A 17,705-nucleotide genomic window follows, 5' to 3' on the forward strand; every position below is an offset into this window, starting at 1 on the left:
CACAGACTGCCTCCAAATTTACATCCCAGCTCGCGCTCTGAGGTCTGAGGGCCAGTCCCAGCTCGTGGTGCCTAAGACCAGACTTAAAACCAGAGGGGACAGGGCCTTCTCTGTGGTCGGTCCCAAACTCTGGAACGCTTTGCCCCTCCACGTGCGAATGGCCCCCACAGTGAACTGTTTTAAGTTTCGTCTTAAGGCCCACTTTTGTTCTCTGGCTTTTAACACCGCGTGAGTTGTGTGGTCCTCTGTGTCTTTTAATTTATTTTAACTTATTTATAATTTTAATTCATGTTTTTATTTTTTTTTAAATGTTTTATTTATTTTATGGTTTTTGCTTTTGTACAGCACTTTGGAGACGTTGGTCTGGTTTTTTGTTCACTATTAATAAAGTGGGTTTGGATTTGGATGTGTTAAAAAGGTTTAAAAGCTGCTTAAAGTACCTGAGTATCAGTTTAAAAGGAGTGAAATACAAAATGTTTTCATGTATTTTATTTTTGTTTTATTGTGAAAGAGCTAACAGGAAGTGCTGTGAACACGACCCTTGCCAATCAGTTTTGTATTAGCTTTACCAAGTCAAACAGGAAGTAAGATGCGCTAATAATAATAACACTATTAATAATCGTAATAATAACCATTATATAATGATAATTATCAATATAATTATTATAATTATAATCATTATTATTATTATCAATATCATTATTATTAGTAGTAGTAGTAGTAGTATTAGTAGTATTACTATCAGGCCTCAAAATGACCAAAAACACAAACACAGCTCTGTTAACAAACAGTAAGGGGGTCTGTAATGGTTGTGTATGGTCTCTGTTACTTCCAGAAACCACGTACATACCTGCCTCGAGTGGACACTGGAGGAACTGCAGCTTTATCACTGTATTCCTCAGGGTCAGAGTTTGCAGCTTGGTCCCATCATGATGAGTCTGTAAATGTAGGATTTGAACCCTGAAGACTGAAAGTGTGAAGAACACAGAGTGTTGATTTTATTTCATTATTGTTTTGTGAAAAATACGTGGAGTAAACAATCCATGGCCTTATCTCTTTCTCGTGCTATGAAAATATCTCTGGAGGTTAAGGTCATCCATCAGAGGTGTCAGAGACCAAATGCTTGTTGAAGGTTTGGTTTTCCTCTTTGGTCCCACTGAGTTTCTCTGAGTGAATCCTTTTGGTGACAGACTCCTCCAGAGCAGGAGCTCCATGCAGGACCCAGGACTGTGTGAGTCAGTGATGATCCCGCTTCAGTCCGCCTTAAAAGAGAAGTCTGGGGATTTCTTTGTTTCCTGTCTGTCTGACTTTTTCTTTCTGGCTCTCAGAGTTCACAGGTTCCTGTTCCCCTCTCTCCTGGTTACTCCTTCAGCGCGGTGCCGTGGCGCTGAGGGAAGGAGTGTAACGGACACAGCTTGAGTGGTCACGGTTTCTTGTCTTGTCCCTGTCGCTCTGGTATGTGTTTGAAGCAGCATTTGTCTCCGTAGAAACAGCCTGTGGTCTGCCAGTAGAAGCACTTGTCTCTGTCTATGGGTGCACATCCTCTGGACCTTCATGGGAACAGAGAGAGGAGCAGACCCTGAGTCATATCAGCATGACACGTGTTAAGAAATGATCATGACATCTTTTTTTTAGAGCAGTAAACACCTGATCTCCTGAGTGACGGCCTCCTCTGTCTGAATTCAGCTGTGACAGAAGCAGATAATCCAGAATTGGCCTACACCTCGGATCACCAAAAAACTCCATCTGATACTAAACTTGACACCTAACATTCCATAATTTGCTCTCTAGCGCCACCTAGGCACACTTAGGCGGCCAAAATAACACCAGATCATCACCAGACTTTCTGACATGATGAGGTCATCAAGGATCACCAAATTTGTTCATGACACATCAGAGAGGCAGGCCTCAAACACCAAAGTCCGCCTCCAGAGGGCTGGCCAATCAGAGTGGAGGGGGTTTGTGGAGCAGGGAGCCGTTTTCAAAAATGACAGAAAGGGGAAAATAGGGATTTATTTTGAGCTGTGAGCCATCTAAAGATACTGCATATTCAAGTATTCATTTTATTTTGAGTAATTTATTTTGATTTAATTTAAATATATATATATATATATTTGATATTTTCTAAATATTTTTTTAAATATATATATTTATCTTATTTATTTTATTTTTATTGAATTTAAATAAAAAATATTTTTATTGTATTTCAATTAATTTTAATATTTTTAATTTAATTTTATTTGAATGTATTTTTTTAATTCACCTTATTTATTTTAATTTTTGTATTTTAAATTATTTTTATGGTATTTTAATTTATTTTAATTTATTCTAAATAACTGTTTTTATTTCAAGTTATTTAAATTTATTCTAATATTTTTAATTATAATTTATTTAAATATTCTATCTTTTATCGTTTTTTAATTAATTTTATTTATTCTAATACATTTATTTTTCTTTATTTTTATTTTTCAGTTTTTCCCCTGAGGGATTGCCACCTTACTGTGGTCAGGGGGTTTGCCTGCCTATACCAGCAAGAAATTAGTCTTCGGGTGGGACACCCAAGTTGGACAGCTTTTAAGGTAGAGCCCTGGCAAAGTGTAATTGACTTCTTGGGGTCAGACACATGACTCCTTCCAATCAAGAAAGCATTGTTATTATAAGCATAGAAAAAAGTGCTGCAGCATGATGTGTACACATGATGCGTCTTTCACATTTCCCACTGCCTCCTCATGTGCCCCCCCTCTGTGTGCACAATTATTAGGTAAGTGAGTATTCTTTTATCAGGTGTGCAGGATCATTAGGCAGCTTGTTTTCCTCTGGCAAAATGGGCCAGAAAAGAGATTTAACAGAATGTGAAAAGTCAGGAACAGGAAAACATATTTCAGAGGAATGCAGTGTAGCAGACTTAAGATGATTGTTTGGCAGCACAGAAGTCACTCACACAGTTGGCAGGATTTCTTTATCATTTATTCCTGAAAGGAGCACAGGGGAAAGTCACACACACGCACACAATGGCAGAGTCTCCCTCCCTCTCCTGCAGATCAGTAGCTGCACAACTTTTTTTATTAGTATAACAGTGCATCTTTACAAAAATATAACAATATAAAAACATATCTGTCTTTTTTATCCATCAATAACACCTCAACTTTTCGTTTTCAATACATAGAGCAACAAACCACAGTTTAAACATACCTGAAAGGAGCACAGGGGAAAGTCGCACACAATGGCAGAGTCTCCCTCCCTCTCCTGCAGATCAAAGGACACACAGACCCGTTGTCAATCTCCGACGTGATTGCGACGTTTAACGACTGTTTTTAGCGACAAATTTTATTCACCAAACACACTGATGAGATGAGGAAAGCTACAACACTCATTAGAAACGGTTTTGGGCAGATTAAAAAGTTTTTTGACCGAGTTAGCTTAACAAAGGGAGGAGGATGTTAATAGACGTCTTACCAGATCAGTAGCTGCACAACCTTTGCCGCGAAAGTGCAGCTACGTCACGTTTGTGTGAGTGGGTGTTACACTAAAAACAGACCCCCAATGCAACAACAAAAGGAACACAAAAACGTATTTACATTACATTAGAATAGATATATAAGGTCATTGTGCATAAAAAAAACCTCTTCACTGATAAATTATGCAGAAGTTAAATTAAAGTTTTGAAGAAGTTCACAAAATTAAATTACAAAGTATTTCAAAATAAAATAAAAATTCACTTGGCTACAGCAGCGCTCTTGAAATTGCCAAGATATAAGGGCATGACCACAGAATCATCAAAACCTCACTTTCACTTCCCTAAATATTCAGGATTGAGGTTAATCAATATTCAGGATTGACCAAGAGCTCTGCTGTTGTTCAAAAATAAAATTAACGCTCAAAATGTAACTTGCCAAATAACTGTGCAATTTTTGCTTTGCTTTTTAAGGAGCTGGAGGAGGGAGGTCAGAGAGGCTCTTATGGAGTGGATTGACTGTGTTTCTGAAAGATAGAAATGATGGTGTCACCTGTGAGAGCCTCCCCTCTTCTCTTCATCTCCTCTGAGGTCTCCACCTGCAAACACACCACACACTCTGTAACTCTAATACACACACTGCTGAGTTTAAAAGGGTTTAAACGTGACAAGGACCAAATGAGGCAGTACCACTGGAAACCATGGGGGGGCAGTGTTGCTGTTACTTCCTGATACGTAGCTTTAATGAGACAGGAGGAAGAAATAATGGAGGAACTTTCATGATGTCTTTGACGGCTTCACCAAACACCGCCTCCCACATGCTGCCTCCGTTTTTGTCTTTCATGTCAGAGCGACATTAGCTACACCTCCTCCTCAGTCGCCATGTTTGTTTTTGTCAAACATGTCACAGACTTTTGACTCTGGGCTGCCCCCCCTGGTGGATGGATTGGTTAACATCAACACCAACATAAAGGACGCATGGAAGTATAAGTATTTTCGTACGTCTGTGCTGCAGAAAAAAATGGGGGGGGGGGGGGGGGGGGCATAAGTGAAGTGAGAGAAGAGAAACTGAAACTTCAGTATGTATCTGTGTTTCTCGTTGTGGAGAGCTGGGAAAGCGACAGGCTAGGATCAAACAGGAAGCAAAGTGAGCCCCAAAAAAATCACGGAGCCATGTGTGTTTGTGGAAACACCGTTCAGTGTGTGACGTCATTACTGCCGTCTGCCGTCGTGAGTGTGTGTGTGTGTGTGTGTGTGTGTGTGTGTGTGTGTGTGTGTGTGTGTGTGTGTGTGTGTACCTGGCTGCTCCTGGCCTCATTCTCCTTGTTCTCTCTGGAGAACTGTTTTTTTTTTGCACCAAATATCTCAGAGGAACCAGAAGTACCATTTCTGATTTGCACTTGAAGAAAACAGAGAATGTGTGACTCGTGAAGAGGATTTGAGTCGTAAATAGCAATTAGTGTTGGTGTGTTAGAGGACACAGGTGTTTTCCAGGTAAATTATTTCACATAATTATTGCAGAAGTTCACATTTAGATTTGCACATATTCAAATTCTCACTGCACCTTCCCTTTATACCATACAGGGGCACAAGTATAAATTTCTAGATAGAGTAGGTGGATTATCTAAATCATAAAAACAGTATAGAAAGTTACCCACAGATTTGAAAATGCCAGTCATTAGTGTTTAAAGTCTGTTTAAAGGGGGAAATTGGTGGTTGTGTTGACATTTTCTACCTGGGTATGTAAACCTTACAGTTTTACATTTCCTTCTTGTCACCCTTCTCTCTAAATAATCCAAGATCTCAAGTGGATGCTGTACGGAAAAGGATTAGAGCCACTGGGACAAAAAAAAAAAAAACTTTAATTTTGTCTCAATTACAATTTTTTCTCAGAAAAAAAGTCAGAATTTGGACTTTTTTTGTATGATTCAGATTTTTTTTTTTCTCAGAAAAAATAGTAATAAAAAAAATTGGACAATGTATTTTTTTCTCAGTGGCCCTAATCCTCTTCCGTACAATTTTGACTTTTTTCTCAGAAAAAAAATCTAATTATTATAAAAAAAAAATTTGCCACATTATTTTTCAGTGGCTCTGATCCTCTTCTGTAACACCAAGCATGAGAACCTGAAATATTTACCTTTAGCTGTTATTTCATTTCTTTTATCTACAAAAACATTTAGCTGAGCTTTGAATCACTCACTGATGGCTCTCTGAGTTTTAGCTGTGGATGAAAAGAGAAAAAGAGCTGCCATGTTTTGCACCCAGTGCGCTGCAACAAGAGGTGCAAAATGTGAGCGTGTCAGTGTTGAAACATGTGACCTGTAGAAAAGGATTTGTGCACCTGGAATTAACATTTTGTGAATGTGTATTTTTGTGTTGTATTTGTGGGAAGAAAAAAACTCGACACAAATAAAAAAATATTTTACGAGTAATGTACACAACTACAAATTCAATGTTACAAGTTCTCTAACATTTTGCACCCGGAATACCCTCATAATATGTTTTTTCATAATGAGAAGATTTATTAGAAGAAGTGTTTTTCCTCAGTATATTCCTTAAAAAGAGCCCAAACACATTTTCCCACTGTAAAACAAAATCTTCTTTAGTGTTTTGGAAATAAAATCACATGGTTGTTGCCAGAAATCCTGTCCATCATCTTCTGCGCTCACACGCAATTGATGTTGGGATATGTGAATAGGGGTGTAACGGTACATGTATCCGTGCCGAACCGCTCCATAAGGCCGTTGGGTTCGAACAGTACAGTAAGTTTACGCTAGCCGCTGCACATGGCTCTTTAATATTCACGTGAGTACTCGTCTATGATTGGCTGAGCAGGGAAGGCGTTTTAATATTCATGAGGAAAGTGGTCTGTGATTGGTGCTTTGCCATCATGTGCATATCATGTGGACGTGACGTCTCACGGTGAGCCAATCAGAAGATGAATATCAAAGAGCTTCGTAGCCACAGGAGCTTGTGTCTGAATTGTGCATCATGGCTGCTGCTAACGACCAACCGGAGCTTGAAGAGCCCCCCCCCTCGCTGTATGATGGCAAGTTTTTGGTTTAGTAAACATGCTAAACAAGCTAATGGTTGTGCGTTGTTCCATACTGTACTGAAAATGTACCGAACCGTGACCCTAAAACCAAGGTACTTACCGAACCGTGATTTCTGTGTACCGTTACACCCCTTGTTACGAAGGATTCTCCAAATCCTTCATGTCACCTGAAAAACAGGCTGGATTGGTCGGCCACATTCGGAGGGGCCTTTGAAACGGGACAGCCTTCGACGCATCGCTGTGACGTAAAGGGTCCCTAAATTCAGAGGAAGACCCACCCCTATCCGTGCTCAGCCAATCACACGGCTGAATCAGCCTAACACTGAACGCACAGTAACACGGTCTGAAAAACGATGAAGACCCCTGGTAAAGAGGTTAAGCTACTCTTTTTTTTTCTGCTTTTATTCTGAAGGAATCAACACTTGGAGCTCAGCGTGGACCAATCAGAAACCCTCCTCCTCCGACGGCCTGTGGGCCAGCTGCCGGTTGCTCTTGTTCACTGTCGTCATGAAAGCAGGAGCTGAAGCAGGGCTGCTTTTGCTTCTGGGACCAACATGGACCCACTTTTCTACCCGGACCTGGACCGGTTCCTCCTCCTCACTGTCCTCCTCCTGTTTGACAAAATAAGAGCATATTTCATATTTATGATTCAATCAATCAAACAATCTTTATTTATATAGCGCCAAATCATAACAAATGTTATTTCAAGACACTTTACAAAAACATTTACAGGTCTAGACCCGTAAATGTTAATAAAAATTTTATTAGCAGAAACCCAACATCAAGACCAGATCAGGAGTCTGATCTTATCTTAATCCACCCTGAGTACAGAGCTCTGCAGCATTTAGCAAGTTACAATGGCAAGGAAAAACTTCCCTTTGCCAGGCAGAAACCTCGGACAGAACCAGACTCATGTTAGACAGACATCTGAGGAGACTGATGGGGTTAGAGAGACAGATAGAGGAGAGAGAGTGGGAGAGAGAAATCCCAGAGTAGAACTAAAGGCTCGACCTCCCATACTACTTTTAGAGACCCTAGGTACAACGAGCAGACCTGCATGTTGAGAACGCAAAGACCTAGACGGATTATACGGAACGATTAAGTCTTTAAGATACGATGGCCCGATGCCATTAAGCGCTTTGTAAGTCAAAAGAAGAATTTTAAACTCTATCCTAGATTTTATAGGTAACCAGTGTAGAGACGCTAACACTGGAGAGATGTGCTCTCTCCTCCCAGTCCAAGTCAGTACCTGAGCGGCAGCATTCTGAACCAGCTGAAGAGTCCTAATAGACTTATTAGGACAGCCGGATAAAAGAGAGTTACAGTAGTCCAGCCTAGAAGAAACGAAAGCATGGACTAGTTTCTCAGCGTCGCTCCGAGACAAGATGTGTCTAATTCTCTTGATATTGCGAAGATGAAAAAATGCCGTCCTTGAGACCTGTTGGATGTGAGAGTTAAAGGACAGGTCCTGATCCAAAAGAACTCCCAGGTTCCTGACAGTGGTGCTGGAAGCCAAGCTGATGTCGTCAGAGGCGGCGGTGTTGTTCAAGAAAGCTTCTCTGAGATGTTTGGGTCCAAGAACAATGACTTCAGTCTTCTCTGAGTTCAGCAGTAAGAAGTTTCTGCTCATCCAGGACCTTACGTCTTTGAGGCATGCTTCAAGTTTAGATAAGCGGTTGGTTTCTTCAGGCTTCATTGACAAGTAAAGCTGAGTGTCATCTGCATAGCAGTGAAAGTTTATGGAGTGTTTCTTCAATATAGTGCCGAGAGGAAGCATATACAAGATGAAAAGAATCGGTCCGAGCACTGAACCTTGAGGAACTCCATATTGCACCCTGGTGTGAGAAGAAGAGACGTTGTTCACATGAACAAACTGATGTCGATCCGAAAGATACGATCGAAGCCAGGCTAAAGCGGTTCCTGAGATACCAAGAAGACTCTCTAATCTCCTCAGAAGAATGCAATGATCAGTAGTGTCGAAAGCGGCACTAAGATCAAGCAAGACAAGCACAGAAAGAAGACCACTGTCCGAAGCCAAAAGTAGATCGTTGGTTACTTTCAGCAGCGCAGTCTCAGTGCTGTGGTGAGCTCTGAACCCAGACTGAAAGACCTCAAAAAGACTGTTGCTATGAAGAAAATCACAGAGCTGACTCGCAACAACTTTCTCCAAGATCTTAGAAACGAAATAGAGGTTAGATATCGGTCTGTAGTTGACAAAAGAGCCTGAATCAAGTGTAGGCTTTTTAAGAAGAGGCTTAATAACAGCAACTTTAAAAAGTTGGGGCACGTAGCCCAACAGTAAAGACGCATTAATCATCCTTAGTAAAGAAGATCCGACCAAGGGAAAGACTTCCTTCAGCAGCCAAGCTGGGATGGGATCCAGAAGACAAGTTGATGGTTTGGCTGAAGTGACAGTTGAATCCAGCTCTGACAGGTCCACAGGCGAGAAGCAGTCCAGGAGTATATTAGCTCTAAGCGACGTTTCCGCAAATTCGCCATCGATCGAAGGTTCTATCACGGTTGCATGTAACACGCTACTAAGCTTATCTCTAATTTTTAATATCTTATTGTTAAAAAAGCTCATAAAGCCCTCACTGCTAAGCGATAGAGGAATGCATGGCTCAGTAGAGCTATGACTGTTTGTCAGCCTGGCTACAGTGCTGAAAAGGAATCTAGGATTGTTTTTATTCTCTTCTATAAGAGTCGAGTAGTAAGTTGCACGCGCAAGTCGCAAAGCCTTTCTATATTCATTTAGACTATTTTTCCAACGCGAGCAGGATTCGGTTGTTTTAGTCGAACGCCATATTCTTTCTAATTTCCTCGATTGTTGTTTGAGCTCACGAGTTTGAGCGTTGTACCACGGAGCGGAACGATGTCGTCTGAGAGTCCTCTGTCTGAGCGGAGCAATTGAATCGAGGACGGCTTGAAGAGAACCCGTGGTATCCGCAACAAGTTGATCAAGCTGAGAGGGAGCACAAGAGCTCTCTGCAAAAGTAGAGCAAGAATTCAAGGCAGCAGGAATAGCTTCCTTAAAGATGTCTACAGCTCTGTCAGACAAGTTCCTGGACAAGATGATTTTGTTCGCAGGTGAGAAATCCGACAGCAAGAATTCAAAAGTAATGAATAATTGAAAAACCCAAATTGAAATAAGTTTTGGCCCCGCCCACCCACTATATAAAGGTCAATGCCCCATGTTTAAGCCTCAGTCATCACCCGTATGGCAAACACGTAGCACAATCAGATGCAGATAGAAAAGCCAAAGAAAGAAGACAGCATGCAGGAAAAGAAAGAGGGAAAGCTAAAGAAAGCAAAGCAAACAGATAAGAAAAGTAAAGCAAAAGAAGTTGAGAGCAAAGATCAAAGGGGGTGCCAAAAACAAAGATATAAGAAACAAAGAATAAAGAAAGAAGAGAAGCAGCCAAGAGGAGCTAGCACAAATAAAAATAGGCTCAAGAATCGCCTGAAGAAGACAAAAGGAAGTTGAAACGTTGCGCACAATTCTTGAAGCCACAGAAAGAGAAGCTGAGAAAAGCACAGGATGAAAACAAAGGGAAAGTTGAAGAAAAGACAAAGACACGGAAGGGAACGTAAAAGGAAGAAGAGAGAAAAGTTAAAGGGAAAGAACTCAAGAGGGAAAAGCCAATCTGTCTGCACCTGGGTTACAATTTTTAAGGCCCATCAATAGATGGACCACAAACAATAAAAACAAACATATAAAATAAATAAATTGTGGTTGGGGCTGTCGGACCCAGCCCGGGAGTATGTGCCCGTGCATGTCCGGGTCCTTACGCAGGACCCGGACCCTAACCCTAACCCTAACCCTAACCCTAACCCTAACCTAACCCTAACCAACCCTAACCCTACCCTAACCCTAACCACTAACCCTAACCTATTTCAATATGTTTGCTCAGTATCTGTGGCTACTTCAAATTTTCACAGAGAACACAGATTCATGGAGCACATAAGATCAAAAGTCTTTTAAGGTGATAACAGTGACACCTGTGGCCAGAATGGGTAGTGCTTTCCAAACAAACAGATGGTCCTCACAGGAAAATGTCACATTTTGGATCATTGTGGAAAACTGAATTCAGAGCTGTACTTGATCTGGATCATTGAACTGTAGTCCTGCCAAGAATGACTTCACTCAGGTTTTATGATGTCAGTTTGTAATTTAGATTTTAGCATACACCAAAAAATAACTCCAACATGACTCTCTTCATTTCTAAAAGCTGGAAATTTTCTTTTTGTTATGAACTGCATTTTAACAAGAGCTGACTGAGCTGACACCAAAAATTATTTTAAAAAATTATTCATGTAAACATTCTCCAACAACCAGCCAAACAAATAAGAAGAGGAAGACAGCTAATCTTTACAAATGTTGTTGAAATGGCATCTGTATTCTTTAATCTTTCTCTTCTTTACTTTTCTTTAACTTTACAATAACAATCTACAAGCAGGTGTTCATGTCTGATTTTTAATAGTTCTCCTTCAAGACATTGAAATATAAAAATATACAATTTATTAAACATTTTTGTTTAGTTTTTCATATTTGAACATTATTTTCTTTTAAAAAAAAAGTTCTGTATAAATTTTTTTATTATTATTAGTATGATTATTATTACTACTGTTATTATTCATTCATTCATTCATTTTCTGAACTGCTTATCCTGTTCAGGCTCGTGGGTGGGTGGAGTCTATCCCAGCTGTCATTGGGCGAGAGGTGGGGTACACCCTGGACTGGTCACTGGCCAATCACAGGGCTGACACAGAGACAGACAACCATTCACACACGCTCACACCTACACACAGTTTAAAGTGATCAATTAACCTGATGAGCATGTTTTTGGACTGAGGGAGGAAGATGGAGAACCCGGAGAGAACCCGGAGAGAACCCACGCATGCACGGGGAGAACATGCAAACTCCACACAGAAAGGCCCACCGGCCGAGCTGGGAATCAAACCGGTGACCTTCTTGCTGTGAGGCTGCAGCGCTAAGCATTGTGCCACCGTGCAGCCCTCTTAATTATTATTTCTTATGATTATTTTTGAAAAAGAGTCATTTTGTGAATGTGGCTCTCTTTAAGTTTCACTCAAACTAAGACATCAACACGTGGGCAGGTTTTGTTTTTTGGAGATAAGAGAGTCACTCACTCTAAATTAGACTAGACTGCATCGTTAGTTAAATCATCACACCTGTGATCTCTGCTTCACGTGTGTCCGTCCCTCTGGCTCCTGTCATGGAGCGGCTGCAGGGCCCTCTGGTATTTATGAGCCTCAGGGCCACCTGGACGTCTTCAGGCAGCTGCTGATGCATGTTGGGACATTTCTGGAGCTTTTGGAGACCTGTCTGGGTCCTGGGCAGTAATTATCCACGGCATTTTTCTCATCCTGGCCTCAGAGAGGTTTTTGTAGCTGTAGTTTGTGGGAGTGGGTAACACTTGAACCGTTCAGGATGTTCAGTGATTCAGTCTGATGATGTTAGAGTCTCAATGTCTCATTCGGGGTCAGGGTTAAATTAAAAGCCCTTCTGCAAACCACCGATCCATTTCCTTTAAGGAGCAGCTGCACAAGCTATTGTACTAATTACACAGCTGTGTGGATTACTGGATTCTGATTGGTTAAAACCAAACAACAGTCATGTTGTTTCAGTGACACCAGGGAGAGGTGACTGCTCTTCACTTTGAATTCTACTAAAAAACGTGATTCAGACAGATTATTCATTCAGACTCTCTCAGTTCATGATTCCTCTAAAATAATATTAGTTTGGTTCACTTTAACTGTGCTGAAGTCAGCCGTGCTCACAGAGGGATGTACGTCCTGTGGCTCACCCAGTTTAATATTTCAGCACCCTTTAAAGCATCTTTTTGTCTTGTGGAGAGAGGAACCATCAGAAACAGTGTTTACAAAGAGAGCGGCTTTAAAAAGTAACCGCTCTGTTTCCTGTCAGCGTCACATGTCTGAAGTCAGAGGTTCCTGCAAACTAAAATCACTCTTCAAAATTAAGACTTGACGCTTGAATTTATCTGTGAATCTTTTGTGGGAAAATACTGACAATGTTGTTGAACAAAGTTTTACACCAAGAATAATTTAAATATATTAAAAACAGGTAAAAGAAGCTTAAACTCCATTCCTCTGAGAAAACATTTTGGCTATTCAGCATCATTCAAAGGATTTTACTGCTGACGTTGAAAGATTGATGTGAGAGTTTCAGATTATTAGAAATGTTTGTGAATGATGAATGAATAACGTTTGTGTCTGGAGCTACAGTCAGCCTGCTCTCTGAGTTCGAAGTTTCTCCTGTTTTTTTCTTCAGGAGCCTGGAAACAGACACGTTTAGTAAATATGTGCTTGTTAGCAAACGTTTTCAGCCCTAAAAACCAGATCCAGATGTTTTTTGAGCTCCTTAATGAGGAACACGGAGGAGAAGGAGGTGCAGCTGGGATCTGGAGTGTTTAAGGTCTTGAAACCTGTGGATTTATAGATCTCCCTCCAGCAACCTGCAGGGTTTTACACGCTCACCACATCTGTGTCAGGAGGCCCTGCATGCCTGCAGCTGCAGGACAGGCGTCTGCATGTCTGCTGTCAGCGTGGACGCATAAATACCTGCTGGACGCCGCTCCCTCTGTCAGTGTCTGCAGGTGGAGCGCTGAGCAGGAAGCTGAGAGACGCCAACATGGTCCCACTGAGGCTGCTCGCCTTTGGATGTGAGTGTTTGCTTTTCTCCTGCCTCAAAACTTTGTAGACGTTTCATCCTTACCGTGAGAAAGTTTGGGAAAGTCGCGATGTGAAAAAGGCAAAGAAAGTTTGACAGAGACTTTTTTAGGCTGAGAATTTCCAGGAAAGAAATTGTTTGAATACATAAAATTTAAAAGATGAAATGTGGAGCTGTGATATCATCATCTTATAAAACCTCTAAAGTTTCCTGGATGACAAAAGCAGAAGATGTGTTTGTTTTATTTTTTATCTTTAGCATCACCATGTTTTTGCCTCACATTGTGGGTTTGTTTGGTGGTTTCTAACCCATACGTTCTTCTTTATGTGAATATTCTGAGTAAATTTCTCTGACTGGTTTCTAAAAATGTTAACTGTAGAGATCATTTTAGCAGGAATGTAGAAATCATTTCCCATCAGGATGATAAAGTGTATTGTATCTCAAAACGAAGTCCAGTTAAAGGTTTGAGCAGAGGTCTGTAGTTTTCCCGTCTCTCATCAGTCCTGATGTGGTGCTGGGTTAGGGTTAGGTGAATGTGGGAGGTGAGCCAGTCCAGGATTAAACAGTTAAGACGGAGATCAGTGTCATTTCTCAGTCAGACCATAACATACGTGATGTCAGAGTACGATCTATCTCATCGAATCGCAGCGTTAGCGTATCTATCCAGTTTTATTCTACCTCTTCAGACTTTTCCTCTAGTTTTGTTTTTACTTTTTCTACTTTATTTGAATGATTGGTTTAAATTTTTAATTTTTTACCCTCAGTCTGGGTTACTGAAACGACCAAACTCCCTCCTCAGATTGATGGTCCTTCCTTATAATCTTATCTTTTCTACCATAGTGTATCGTATGGCATCGTATCAATAGAACCATATGTACTGATCCATTTTAATCAATCAATCAATCTTTATTTATACAGCGCCAAATCATAACAAATGTTATTTCAAGACACTTGACAAAAACATTTACAGGTCTAGACCCGTAAATGTTAATAAAATTTTAACATTTTAACATCACATTTTAATGTGATGAAGCTGTTGTATCATATGTTGTAATGTATCATATTGTAACTGCTGTATCATATTATTCTGTACAGTAACAGTTACAGACCTTATCATCACAGATCATGGTTAAGTTACCGCTCTGTACCCTCTTATATTGAAGCGTAATCTGTTAAAACATGTTGTGATTATTAAAACAGATCATGTTACTGAGCAGACGCTTTGGTCCGAAGCAGTGTGTGGCATTCAGCAGTTTGAGGGTTTGGTACCTTGCTCAGCGGCACCTCGACTGTGCTAAGGAAATTACATAAACACCTCTCCAGCTATTAGCCCAGTTCCCAGTCATGGTCCATGCTGGGCTTTGAACCAGCAACCCTCTGGTTACAAACCACAGTCCCTATGGGCTGAACTACAGCCACCCGTGGTGTCATGACATATCGTGTTGTAATGAAACATATTGTTACATATCTACACATCCACGGTACCACTGTGTGTCGTATCGTTGTGAACTGTATCATAATCTGATTGTGTTATAAAATATGGTAAAGTTTTGTAACTACTGGTGACTTATTGTAGATTACCTTTCATATCGTTTCCACCCTAATGATACCGTCACACTGTTACGTACGGTGGAGAGTAGTGGGAGCAGTCTGTTGTTGAAGTGTCACTATTTCTGTCTGTATCATTTGTTTTATCTGAACAAACTTTTACATCTCAGGGCCTCCATAGCGACAACATGTCACAGAGATTTTTGTTGTCCTGTGCTTGAACGTATTTTTTTTGTTATAGAGTCGTTGAGTGTGTAAAAGCTGTTTCACTGATGGACGGTGTGTGTTTTGTTTCAGTGCTGGCTGCAGCGTGGTTTCTGACTCCAGCTGCTGGTGAGTGTTCGCTGACAGAGAAACACAGAAAAGAGATAATAACCACTTTACAGCATCTTTAACGGTGGAAATCACAGACTGTTTTAAGTAATGTGTCACAATGTCTGTAAAGTTTTACTCCAGGTATTCTCCTGACAGAAAAAGGTTCAACATATTTTTTATATTTTTCTTATTTAGCAACTTTTTAATTTAAGTTAATTTAAATGACTGCACATAAAAACACAGAGCTTCACATTAAAGAAACACTTTGACAAACACACAGGAGAGAGTGAAGACTGAGACCATGATGAGGATAACGAACTCACCTCTGTGTTGTTCACGTTGTTGTTGTTGTTGTTCATGTTGTTGTTGTTGTTGTTGTTGTTGTTGTTGTTGTTGTTGTTGTTGTTCACATTGTTGTTGTTCATGTTGTTGTTGTTGTTGTTCATGTTGTTGTTGTTGTTGTTGTTGTTGTTGTTGTTGTTGTTGTTGTTCTCAGAGGGAGAGGTGATCTACGCCTGTCACAATGAGACGGCTGAGATCTCGTGTGGTAAGAGTCTGAGCTGCTGTGGACTAAAGTTGATCCTCTGTGTTTTAACGTCAGTGTATGATAATAATAATAATATGAACATCAACTCGCTCTCCTCTACGCAGACGTGGGCAGTAAAATAAAACTGGAGCACATCCTGTATAAAGTGGGCGTGGGGACGCGGTGTGGCGAGGGGAAAGCCCAGCCTGAGGATGGCATCTACTGCACCTTCCCCTGGGCGGAGATGGTGGTGGAGGACCTGTGAGAAAACTCCTCTTTTTACTCTGAAAGACATTTGTTTATGAGTGTTTCTGTCTCTTTAAGGCCAGGAAGGAAGTAGAAATACCAGAAACCATCATCATCATCCCACATCTCAGGGAAGAACTGAGAGGTTGTTTTGTTGAGTGTTATCCTCAGATTTTCCTCTTTGCAGTGAAGTCGCCATCTGCTGGTCATTAGAAAGAATGCAGCTTTAAAACACTTCAGTGTGCAGAGTTTAATCCTCCAGTAGGCAGCCTGGGCTTAAATCCAACCCCTGAGCAAACAGGGACGCTCTTTCTTACCTTCTTAGGATGAAAAAATATTTTAAAACAAAGATTAAAATTTAAGAAAAGAGAATCTGAGCATTTTTCAGCCGTAGAAACCTTGAACCACCTGCAGACCTCGTCCTGACCTTGTCCTGACCTCGTCCTGAACTCATTCTGACCTTGTCCTGACCTCATTCTGACCTCGTCCTAACCTCGTCCTGACCTCGTTCTGACCTCGTTCTGACCTCATCCTGACCTCATTCTGACCTCGCTCTGACCTCATCCTGACCTCATTCTGACCTCGTCCTAACCTCGTCCTGACCTCGCTCTGGCCTCATCCTGACCTCGTCCTGACCTCATTCTGACCTCGTTCTGACCTCATTCTGACCTCCTTCTGACCTCGTTCTGACCTCATTCTGACCTCATTCTGACCTCGTTCTGACCTCGTCTCTGGGTTTGTCTCAGCTGTGGGAACAGACGCTCCTGTAAAGTCCCCGTCACTGAGTGGGTGTTCGGGCAATACCCCTGCAAAGAGGAGACCAGGTACCTGGAGGTCTCCTACACCTGTGCCACACCACCTCCTCCACCTCCTCCTCCACCAGCTCCAACCAAACCTGACTGTACGTACACACACACACACACACACACACACACACACACACAGTCACATACACACACACACACACAGTCACATACACACAGACACACACACACACACACACACACACACAGTCACATACACACAAACACACAGTCACATACACACAAACACACAGACACACACACACACACACACATAGAGTCACATACACACAGACACACACACACACACTTTAAGAGTTAAAAATAAAACAGAAACATGAGCAGCATAAAATTTCATTCATGCAGGAAACAGAAATGAAAACATGAAATAAAGATGAAAAATAACAAACTAGAAGTTTCCTCTGGACCAGCGGGACCAAAATAGAGGTCGTGAAGTGCCTTTCATAATTTTAGTCTATTGACTTTTACATATTTCACCCATCATTATAAAAACAATTATATAAAAAACATAGGAGCTCAATTTAAATAAACTCATGAAACAGAAACTGTTTGATCTGTTTTCTACATTTCTTTGCTGCAGACGTCCCCTGATTTTAATTTTTCTCATCATCTTTCTGCTTCATTCTCTCTTTGTAATAAACTGTTTAATTTTTTTTCATTACATAAGTTGATTTTCTGGATGCTTCTCTAAAGTCTGATTACTACATGTTCAACAAAGAGGAAACCAGCTGCTCCAAACTCAATCTGTGCACTTTGCTCCCCCTAGTGGCAGGTTACATAAAAACAACAACCTGTTTTTGTTTTTTTTTGTTGTTAACTTTTCTTGTTTTTCTCTGTGAATATTTCTCATCAGAGAATTTTGTTTTTCTCTTCAGGTGAAGAAAAGCCAGCTGCTGAAGCCTGAGGATCCAAAACGGTTCATGACTTTGAAACATAAAGAAGATAAAACAGCAGCCGTGGTTTGGAGCAGAGCCAGAGTCTCAGTTTTCTTTTATATTTGGATCAAAACATTTTATCAAGTTTTA

The 17,705-nt window shown here is 40.8% G+C and overlaps 1 protein-coding gene and 1 long non-coding RNA gene across 5 annotated transcripts; one reads left to right on the forward strand and one right to left on the reverse strand.

The window, feature by feature from the left end:
• Window positions 1-765: 765 nt before the first annotated feature.
• Window positions 766-3,519, reverse strand: LOC141790913 (uncharacterized). The gene is made up of 3 exons (XR_012598289.1): window positions 3,457-3,519; window positions 3,193-3,246; window positions 766-1,550 (listed from the first exon to the last, which is right to left on the reverse strand). It is a non-coding gene; the product is annotated as an uncharacterized LOC141790913 (long non-coding RNA).
• Window positions 3,520-11,746: 8,227 nt separating this feature from the next.
• On the forward strand, window positions 11,747-17,705 carry LOC141790855 (protein eva-1 homolog C-like). 4 transcript variants are annotated; one of them, XM_074670967.1, is made up of 7 exons: window positions 11,747-12,173; window positions 12,823-13,213; window positions 15,067-15,102; window positions 15,581-15,631; window positions 15,736-15,871; window positions 16,603-16,757; window positions 17,556-17,705. In XM_074670967.1, the coding sequence occupies exons 2-7, from the start codon at window positions 13,183-13,185 to the stop codon at window positions 17,582-17,584; spliced, it is 438 nt and encodes a 145-aa protein (XP_074527068.1). In that variant the 5' UTR covers window positions 11,747-12,173; window positions 12,823-13,182; the 3' UTR covers window positions 17,585-17,705. The 4 variants fall into 4 exon arrangements, with proteins under 4 accessions (XP_074527068.1, XP_074527069.1, XP_074527070.1 ...); XM_074670968.1 differs by having other exon boundaries at window positions 11,747-11,870; XM_074670969.1 differs by lacking the exon at window positions 11,747-12,173 and adding an exon at window positions 12,174-12,208.

Source organism: Halichoeres trimaculatus, unplaced genomic scaffold, assembly GCF_033239565.1.
Source record: "Halichoeres trimaculatus isolate MK-OKI-2021-1 unplaced genomic scaffold, fHalTri1.1 fHalTri1_scaffold_5, whole genome shotgun sequence".
NCBI classification, from domain to species: domain Eukaryota; kingdom Metazoa; phylum Chordata; class Actinopteri; order Labriformes; family Labridae; genus Halichoeres; species Halichoeres trimaculatus.

What these genes read in the sequence shown, in the direction of transcription:
- LOC141790855 (XM_074670967.1), top strand. Translation starts at nt 13,183, where the DNA reads ATGGTCCCACTGAGGCTGCTCGCCTTTGGAT. An exon ending in GACGGCTGAGATCTCGTGTG is followed by an intron (nt 15,632 to 15,735) that starts GTAAGAGTCTGA and finishes TCCTCTACGCAG; the next exon opens with ACGTGGGCAGTAAAATAAAA. An exon ending in GAGATGGTGGTGGAGGACCT is followed by an intron (nt 15,872 to 16,602) that starts GTGAGAAAACTC and finishes GGTTTGTCTCAG; the next exon opens with CTGTGGGAACAGACGCTCCT.